The sequence below is a fragment of the Aegilops tauschii genome, chromosome 2, assembly GCF_002575655.3.
Source record: "Aegilops tauschii subsp. strangulata cultivar AL8/78 chromosome 2, Aet v6.0, whole genome shotgun sequence".
In the NCBI taxonomy this organism is placed as follows: Eukaryota; Viridiplantae; Streptophyta; class Magnoliopsida; order Poales; family Poaceae; genus Aegilops; species Aegilops tauschii.
Window position 1 is genome coordinate 425,607,094 of NC_053036.3, and position 10,026 is coordinate 425,617,119.

Genomic DNA, 10,026 nt, shown 5'->3' on the forward strand with positions numbered 1-10,026 from the left:
TACAGGCTGCTGCAAGCAGGTCTTCTTTTCCCGGTGCCAAAGCGTGTGTGCAAGGAGATCCTCATTCACATCTAAGTTTAATCTAATTAATCCTACGATTTTAGGCGGAGATTCATGCAGGTTTTTCCCTATTTCTTTTTGATTAATAAAATGACAGATGTTAGATGAGACTTAGCAAATCCGTAGTTTCTAAACCCTGTCACGTTAAAAACAGTAACCACAGCTTATACCATGCAAGAACATGGGAGGGGAAAAAAGATGCAATGCCGTGCGGAGGTGGGTAGTTCAGGAAGCTGAAAGCGCTGCCAAATGCATTGAGGCCTCTCCTAGAAATAGTTTTCGCGAGATAAAAATGCAACAAAATAGGATCAGAAAAACTGAGATCAAAATTTCTGCATTTACATGGCAGACAAGACCAACCTAACATCTATGTAGTGATCACATCACACAGATTTTGGCGCAATCAGTTTGGGTAGAATAGTACACGACAAACAATTTCAAGGCATCACAAAGTCGCAACTTCTATCGTACTACTACTAATAACTAAAGTCAGAACAATTTGAACTGTACTTCGCTGGAAGTCTTTGACTGGCAGTTCCCATAGCACCAGAAGCATCAACCGTGCACCTTTTCTGACCACCTGCAATAAGATGATACTGCTGTCATTAAGAGAATACGCACATGATTGTTAAACAAGGACTGTTGGGAAAATGGAGGAATTTTGGTAGGCTAAATAATAAAACAGCCAGTACGACGTATCAATTGATTGACACCTGGTAGGCGTGTAACAGAATTAGTATATGATATGTTATCCAGCAGCATTTCTTACCTTTATCGGTAAGTAACAACCTTCAGTAGACTGCTGGTAACAGCTATGCTACAGATGTAGGGCCCACCTCTGCAATGTGACTCTTAAAACGAAAAATGGTGCACATTCCCCAGCCCACCCTCTTCCATGGGCCCTCTATCCATTATCAGAACATATGAAGTCATCAGATGGCTGTGCCTGTCAGAAACAGATGAAAGTTTAATTTGACAACAAAAAGTAAGAAGTGGCGAATCATAATTTAGTTACTCACATGACGTTATGTGGTGCTTGAAATCCCTTCAAGCTCACTTCTATCCCAACAGTTCAACTGCAATGCTTTGGTCTTGATTTGCTCAAATGCAAATTTTAATTTCTGCTTTTGTCCATATGTTACATCAGGCAAATTAGAATCCTGCAGCAAGAATTCACTTAAATTAAAACCATTGCCAGTCTGTCCGAAGTCTAAATACATTTAGGAACTGCAATGCAAAGCTACCCATGGTATCACAGAAACTATTATTAGAACAAGCCTATCTGAGCTACATTATTATTTTATGCTTTCACTCTCAAATTAACACATTATGAAACAAAAATGTTCTATTTGAAGGAAGCTCAAAGTATATCTATATGACTACCAAAGAAAGGGATCTGTTTCATCATTGCTCACCAGCTGATGCCTTATATAATGCAGGATGCCTTTGATAGCCGTTTTACTCAAAGAAAGATTTGGATGGAGCCTCCGATCATTGAATAAGAAGACCAGTATGGTTGTGACAACACAAACTCGTTGTGAAAGCTCCCTTGGGTAATCTAAACCGGAGACAGATGAAAATCTATGCTCATCTGCTGCGAAAGATTTAAGCATCTCCAATGTGCAGCAGAGAACCTTGTCATTCTGCTCAAAAATGATTATGCAGGGCTTTATGAAGTATTGAAATAATCTTGTCTTGTCAGATTGAAAGCCCACTTCATTTGTTTTTGACAAATCCTGCAGATGCATTATAACTGGGGGTGAAATTAATTCTCATCCACAACCAACAGTAGAGTGCAAAGAGAACACAAGGAGTTAATCAAGAAATGATGGTCAGAAGGAGAAGCATGTGAATGATGGCACACCGCATGCTAATCAAGTAATAAAGACAGTCATTAAATGCTCTTAGCATCAACCATATGGCCTGCGCTACCACCAGAAACACGGTCTATCAGTTAAGTGATATGTTCAAAATAGTAAATTATATTATGCCAAATATGTTTGTATGAGGTAACAGGGGTGTTCTAAACACCAAGACGTGCTCAATCTAACCACCATTTTGAATATCTTTAACATATACTCCCTCCATCCCATAATATAAGAGCGTTTTGACACTAGTGTAGTGTCAAAAACGCTCTTATATTATGGGACGGAGGGCGTATAAGGCAATACATTTCTGTTAGGCTGAAAATTAGCTGGAAAATAATACTGGGTGCAATAAGCTTAAAAATGTATCAAAACTTTGGAATACAAAAGGGTACTCACCAGAGCAGCGTCGACCAAGTAGCCAGCTATAAGCTTAATGAAATCTTCATTCATGAGCTTATTTGTTGCTGCATCGAGTGTAACAATAATTCTAAACAGACCATTCATGTTATGCAATGATGGTTTTCGTGCCTGCAGTAAAGCTAACATGAGTACAATGGTTGTTGTGAGAATACATAAAAGAAAACAGTTTCAAAAGCTCACAATCTCATTAGATAAATTATTCCACATCAATTCAAGGACCAGGGAGCCATCACCCATCTCAGATAAGTAAGTCAAAATTAAGTGATTCAAGGTCTTGAAAGTCTTCCAATTTGAGACCTTTTCGGCATCCTCCAGAGTACAGGACATACCTAAATTAACAAATTCAAAGGCAAGTGTCAGGAAAAAGTAAAAATTAATTAAAGTGCTCACATAACTATTCAAAAAGTAAACCTTAGCGAGGGCATAAAACATAGTCGGTCACAATGGTACATACACTCCTTGAGACAAAAAAAAATCAATGAAACTTCCTCTACCACCGTCTCGCCCCCTCCTACCCTCAATGTACACCGCATCCCCCACCCGCCAATCCCTCCTACAGGCAGCCGCCTCATCTAAACCCCTTCTCAGTCTCTCTTCATCTGCCACCCTCACCTCTCACAGCAAGGCAGAGGTAGCACACAAACATAATGTGACAGCAGGTAGGTCCAGAGAGTATTTGAAACAGCGAGGGGCCCGAGAGGTGGCTCTGCAGATAGTGATCCACTCATAACCCCAGGCTTTGAAACTCACCAGAATGAGCAATGAAGACGTTGCCTGCCACCATCTAAATATGCTGCATTATCATTGTGAGGTTGTTGCATTTTTCTCGGTACCATGAGGGTTGAAATGCAAAATCCAAATTGTATTTTATCAGACTGCATTTCTATGTTTCAAGGATCATCGTGATACATCTTTTAAGTTTAAAGGAATATCTGCAATATTTCAGAAGTTTTTTCCATTGTTTCTGCTAAGAACCTGCCATTTTGTATTATGAAGTCTTGTCACCAACAATGACTAGCATATTGTAGTCACTCCATAAAACATAAGAAAATTCAACCACATAATCAACTTAATAAGAGCAAACTTTGCACTCCACTGGTACACATAAGTACATGCGAAAAAAGTATGTTGAAGTACTCACCACAATTAACATTAAATCGTGCCATTAATAATGACAAGAAACTGAGTTGCTCTGTTATCTGTAGATTCCCAGCCTTGTATGTTGATTGTAGAACTTCAATAATCCTAATTAACATGAGGGACTCCAGCTTATCACCTGCATTATATAATTATATATTATCCACAAACCTCAATGGGGAAGAATATAACTATATGGTTGTGGAATAAAGTGGTATTGTTGCATGAAAAAAACTTACTTAAGCAACAACAGGCCAATGGCTCGATTGTGTCAGGGAGCAGACTGGAGAAGTAATAAAGGCATGAAATGACAAGTTCTTGGCAATCATGTGGAAGGCTAACAAAAGGCCCAACCTCTACCGTTCCAGATGATGCTGTTAGCAAAATGACATTAGCTGAAGATTAAAACAGAGGATAAAGATCTCTTGAAAAGTGGATTACTTACATTTAGTGCCAAATAACTGTATGAAGGGGCGCAGGTTTCCAAACTCAGTTGTAGGGAAATACTGTCCGATTTTTAGGAGAAGCTCCAAAACAACCTACGATAGTTCATATCATCATAAATACATAATTTATTGAGAAGGTTAACCGCAGATGTTCAACCTGGTTATAATGACTGTTGACGAATAGTTTAACAGCTCTATACTGGACAAACAAACTAAACATACCTTTGTAACTGAGGGAGCTTTATCAATTGATTGTAGTAATATTCTAGGAAGCTCGCTTATCCAAGCGCTACGATATTCCGATAAGCCTAAATCAATTTCAGTAAACCATATCCCTGATTTCTCCTAAGCAAGGATAAAAGAAAGATGTTAGGAAACACATCATACATACTCTGATGTTGTTTTTAGCTAAACATACAGAATGATTAAGTGCGGGGAAGTATCTAGTATTGGTCACGCCAAAAATTGACATGAAAAGATCACTAGAAAGAAACTCAAAACATATCTGCAGAAAAATGACTTGCAGGCTACCGACACACGATTTTTCAAATGATCAACTCTCAACATGATTGGCTGGTGTTAGGACTTAGGACGGAAAGGAGAAGTTTGTGGTGAGAGCTGAGTTTTGCCATGTTATTTTTCTTTCCGATTGATCATTTGTCAGAATTTATCTATTTCCGTTTCTCTACTTAGTGATGTGTTTGAACTCGCAATTATATGTTTTATAGAGTACAATATCATGCAGCAATTTAACCTTTTTAATCCATGCAGCAATTTTGTAATCCATATCAGAATTATGTACATGCTAGGCGAGCTATTTTTCTAGATAATTAAATATATTACATCACAAAACATACAGAAGCAATTTAAGTTCCAATAAAGAAACCTACAGGAAGTAGCATTTCTCGCACTGCATCCAAATATGGCAACATTAGCTTGCAATCCACCTTGGAATCTCTAAATGCATCTGTAAATGCCTGCAGTTCAATATACTCTTATTTTGATGAAGTTCCTAAATAACCAACATATTGACAGATCAGTAAACTGAAATTAGCCATACCTCCAACAAATATCCTTTTGAGTCATCTGCACAACTGGCTATAAGACCCGGTATACAAGTTATAAGTGGACTCAAATGCGTTTCCATGAGATCCTTGTTGCGAAGTACTTTTGACTGATAAATCAAAAGAGATCACCAATCAGAAAAATATAATAATGAAATGGCAGAGGAAAAATCAGAAGGCGTCTAAGATTTATGGGCAACAATACACATCAGTTGTTGAAACTGTTCAAACCACAGACAACCTTTGCAAATAAAGAAGATACAAACTGGCATAACTCCTCAGCTGGAAACATTGTATCGTCCACACATGTGCTCAAGCACAAAAAGAGTTCAGCAATTTTCAGATTGAAGACGAAAAATCTGTCATCTCCCTGCCATGAGAAACACAACTTAGTAAGAACCAAGATAAGTTGTGATCAAAATGTTTGTTACAGCAAAAACCTTCTGAAGAAAGCAGGATTAAATATGTCTTATGTTAACACAAGAACTCCGACATTCTTAAACATCACAAGTCAACACTTAAGTACAAAAGCATATCATTACCAACAAATTAAACACCAAGTGTTCTGTATACATTAACGCAATAGAAATACACGAACATTCTATCCACTAATCCACAAATAGGACCATCAACTTTATGTGCCATTCGGAACAAAGGAAAAACATAAGAATTTTGGAGGATTGAATTCCCATAGAAATGTTTCCTAACAGGGCGTCAGAAGAAAGGAATGACTCGTAAGGAGACCATCCCATAAATTTTGGGTAAGGTGTCTCAATTTCATGTGCTTCCCCTGTCTGACATCCAAACAGCAACCTTTTTCTTGCTTCAAACAAAAGAACAGCAACTTTTAAGTCTTCCTAGGTTTCAGCATTTTGAAGGACAGGCCTGATGCAGTGGTGAAGTACTCCCCACTTGCGCCAAGAGGTCCTGCGTCCGACGCAGCCTCTCTGCATTGCACTGTGCTCGACGCAGCCTCTCTGCATTGCACTGTGCTCGACGCAGCCTCTCTGCATTGCACTGTGCAGGGGTAAGGCTTGCCTCGTATAATCCTTCCCCAGAGCCCACCTGGTGTGGGAGCGCTTCTAGCACTAGGTCTGTCCTTTAGGTTTCAGCATTTCTCATCTTGTAGGAATCTGGAAAACATAACATCGGCCTCCTTTGGTTTGTAGGAATTTCATAGGAATTCTATAGGATAGGATTTTCAAAGGAAGAATTCCTTTGGAGCCCTTTGGTTTGTAGGAATGGATTGCTATTCCTATGTAGGATAGGAACCAATCCTTCACATTTCAAAGGAAAAAAAATAGCCTAGACTCAATGGAAAAATTCCTATCCTATGCATCAAATGACATCTTTTTCCCTGTAGGAATTAAAGATACATTTCATTTCACTTCCTATGATTTTCCTATTCCTATGATATTCCTATCCTATGAACCAAAGGAGGCCCCAAATTCCGGTGCTCTTCCAAGTCCTAAGGTCGCATGTTCTAACGAGACCATTAAGGAATCCTATAGGATTCCATTACCTCCTAGTCAACTTATGGTGGATTTATTCAGCAATTTGTTATGATCCCTCCAAAGCTACAAAATCAAAGCATACAATGTTTTGCTCTAATAGTTAGTAATTAGCAGGAACAACTTTATACCTTCTCATGAAACAAGCATTTCACTCCCCATAATTTCTTTAGATATACCAACACAGAACTATTCAGCCAATCAGACCCAAACTGAGTTTTTGATCTACCAAATTCCATCTGAGATTTCTTTGCCTCGTGAATAAATGTTGTACATATTAGATGCAGACAATGAAGGGCTGATAATAACGCTTCACTTGACTGAGCATCATTAGCTGGCTTTGCACAGATTTCTGAAGCTGAAACCTCTATTGAATTAACGAGAATTCGGATGAGGTTCTGAAGTTTCATTAGTACATCAGATGTCGCAAATGCTCCTGCAATGCAGTGAGTGAATAAGACAATAATAATAAGGATAAAATTACAGAAGAGCATAACCAAAAGTAGCAAATAGTCAGGTAAGGTGTGTCATGTATATCTACAACAAGATAAGAAAATATGCTGCTATAGGGCTGTAATAGCTGTTTATGCTATCATCCATAAAAAGTTGCCATTTCTTACAGTTTTGCTCTTACTTCATATTCCAAATCCAACTAAACTACCCAAATCAAGTATTGTCAGTTAACTCTCCTGATTATACACTTTCAGATATGCTGATCATAACGAAAACAGAAAGTGCCCCTTCTCAAAATCTATCCAATAATTAGTATTCGAAGCTCACTTATTTCGTGACCAGGTTAGCACTTAGCAGACAGTAGATCCCACTGAAAACAATGTTGAAGTGTTAAATATCTAGGGAGTTGAGTGCTCAATCGCCTAACTATTGGGGTTTCTCTGACCATGTTACTACTAAATTCACACTCAGTGTTATTTGTTCCTTGAAACTTTAAAATGTGGCGGCATGGTGGAGCTGCACAAATTTCATTGCAATTAAGGAAACAACAAAAAAGGATGGTGTTTACAATACTTACCACTTCCAGGGTTATCTTCGTCAAGAGTAGGTTTCCAAAGTTCTCCCATAGGGCGGTTCTGAACCTGTAGATCACGAGCAAAGATTTCGATCATTACAATATACGTGTTTCTACATTTCAGAACATGTGCAATTGCTATTTCACCAAGTTCGCCATCATAGTTCCAGGTGCAGGAAGAAAAATTCGAAGGAAGAAAAGATTCAGCTTGCTAACTGCACGAACCAGTCGATTTGATGCATCATCATTTTCCGTCACACGAGCAACCAAGGAAAGACAGTGGGCAAGCCCGGCAAGGATACTGTTAAGTTTACTCTTATCCTGCAGATGGATTCTGTCGTTGCTCAGTACAGCAACGAAGTTATTGAAAGCCTGTAAGAAGGAATGGTGCAAAAGAAATTATTAATTGGTAATGAATATGGCCAATTACACATCTAGCAGGAACGGCAATCAGTCTGAATGCACTTCTAACAAACTAGACTTCATTAGCACACAAGCAAGCATTCAACTTTCAACACATCAATACATGACTGAACTCCACTGACCTGTTCAGCATATCTGGGAAAAGAGGATGGGAAATTGAGGACCACGAGCTCCAAAAACCTGAAAGCCATTAACTGGATATCCATAGATAGGTGTGTCATTCCATTCAAAACATTTGCCATCAACAGAGATAGTGTACTGCGGGTAGACATTGCATTGTCCTGTAATAAACAGAAAAATATCACATGATCACATCTGAAGCCAAGAAAATAGGAGTAGATATAGAAAACTGGAGCAGGTCAAAAGAATAATAATAATAATATAAGATGCTAAAAATATGGCATATATGAGCTTATACTACTTAGAAGAGACTCCAGGGTCCGCGAAACAAAATAACACTAGACAATTGTGGGTTAAACCAGAATGAAGGAGTGTTTGGTGCTTCATTGTTTGGAGCACATTAAAAATTATCACCGATTATCAAGTTTTCAACAAATAGGGTTTTGAATTATATTTGCATATGCAGTCAATGAGCAGCTACATTATGGTCCGCAAAGAAAGAAAAAAAAGGAAAGTTTAGTGCTTCATTGTTTGGAGCATCTCAAAGAATTATCACTGATCATCAAATTTGTAGAAATGGTGCTTCAATTTATATTTGCAGATGCAGTCAATATCAATAAGCAGGCTGGTACATTATGGTTCATGAAGAAAAAAATCATCACATGATCAAGACTCAGTTTGCACCCTGTACATATAGGGTGATGCAAAAGGGTAAACATAATATCTTCATTGCTAAAATAAATGTTTTCTGATCATCCCAGCAGCACATTAGGTCGCAGAGGGGAGGGGAGGGGGGTTGTACCTCCTTCAAGGATGGGAATACAAGAGACTGCAGTAAACTGTACAACGAGTCACGAACCACCTTGTCACTGTCACATATCCGTTCCTGCAGCTTCTCAATCATAGCAACCTTGTGCAGTTTAAGCTCCGCTGGATGCTTGGTGACAAGATCCTTTATTCCATTCATTGCAGCTACAACAACAATAAGAAGCATATTGCCAGTGAGCTGCAGTGCACACAGTGTATTGGGCGTCCCAATGCGCCGGTGTAGAGGGTAATGGGCAACTCACCTCGCCGCACTTTGGGATTGTAGTGCACCGTCTGCTGCAGGAGCTCCCGCAGCGTGAGCCCGCGCTTGTTCACCGCCATGCCCGCCCTCTCCGACGCCATGGTCTGCTCCGGCAGCACGATCACTGCACGCAGAAAAACACGAGAAAACGAACCCTAGTTAAGCGCCGCCAAACATAAGAACCAATTTACTACTAGAAGCGAAGCAATGTGGCTCGACTCACTTTTGGACTTGATTTCCGTGTTGGTGGCGTTCTTCGGCGGCGGGAGCTTGCGCCCTACCTTGTGTTTGTACTTCTGCGAACCACAAAAAGCTTAAACGGTTAGCATCGGCGGTGGCTCCGAGCGGAGACTGGGGGCTGGGGAGCGCTTCAGGGGACGGTCGCGGTGGTTACCTTGAAGTCGACGCCGCCGCGCTGCTTCGGCTTGGACTTGGCCTTGGGCTTCTTCGACGCCGAGGCGCCGCCCGTTGGTCGTCCCATGGCGCGGGTCGGTGGGATTGCTCGGGACCGGAGGCGGCTGGGGAAGAAGGAGGAGGCGGCGGCGGCGGCAGAGGCAGAAGATATGCGAATTGCGAAGAAGTGTTGTAGTCGACGGGGAAAGCGAGGACAAAGAAACGAGCCCCGGTATAAGGCCCAGTTGGCCAGTTGTGCCCCGCCAGTCAGGCCGGCCCTCTTAGGCCTTGTACAACGCGGAAGCCTGTGTACACCGGTGCTAGCTATGCTTCGTCACGGAATTTTCTTTGGTCCGCAACGCAGAGTGCTTCGTATGGGGTGCCAGCTGGGCTTTTTTTCCTTTTATTTTCTGCCGATGGAGGCACTGGATCAAAGCGTCCGTGACTGAAGGGAGCAGTTACTTCTGCTAAGCACCCACTGGCACCGG

The 10,026-nt window shown here is 40.5% G+C and overlaps 1 protein-coding gene across 1 annotated transcript; it reads right to left on the reverse strand.

The window, feature by feature from the left end:
* Positions 1-284: 284 nt before the first annotated feature.
* Positions 285-9,761, reverse strand: LOC109734215 (uncharacterized). The gene is made up of 21 exons (XM_020293424.4): positions 9,540-9,761; positions 9,369-9,441; positions 9,147-9,269; positions 8,879-9,048; positions 8,079-8,237; positions 7,759-7,905; positions 7,537-7,600; positions 6,638-6,942; positions 5,237-5,365; positions 4,992-5,105; positions 4,822-4,908; positions 4,154-4,276; positions 3,931-4,024; positions 3,725-3,859; positions 3,490-3,624; positions 2,529-2,677; positions 2,325-2,456; positions 1,476-1,796; positions 1,080-1,220; positions 830-1,006; positions 285-640 (listed from the first exon to the last, which is right to left on the reverse strand). The coding sequence occupies exons 1-19, from the start codon at positions 9,624-9,626 to the stop codon at positions 1,086-1,088; spliced, it is 2,682 nt and encodes an 893-aa protein (XP_020149013.1). The 5' UTR covers positions 9,627-9,761; the 3' UTR covers positions 285-640; positions 830-1,006; positions 1,080-1,085.
* Positions 9,762-10,026: the final 265 nt, after the last annotated feature.

Bases quoted from the DNA above. Each gene is read 5' to 3' on its own strand.
- LOC109734215 (XM_020293424.4), bottom strand. From the start codon at position 9,626: ATGGGACGACCAACGGGCGGCGCCTCGGCGTCGAAGAAGCCCAAGGCC. The intron at 2,678-3,489 runs GTGAGTACTTCA...TTGTTAATTTAG, and splicing joins ACGATTTAATGTTAATTGTG to GTATGTCCTGTACTCTGGAG. The intron at 2,457-2,528 runs GTGAGCTTTTGA...GCTTTACTGCAG, and splicing joins ATAATTTATCTAATGAGATT to GCACGAAAACCATCATTGCA.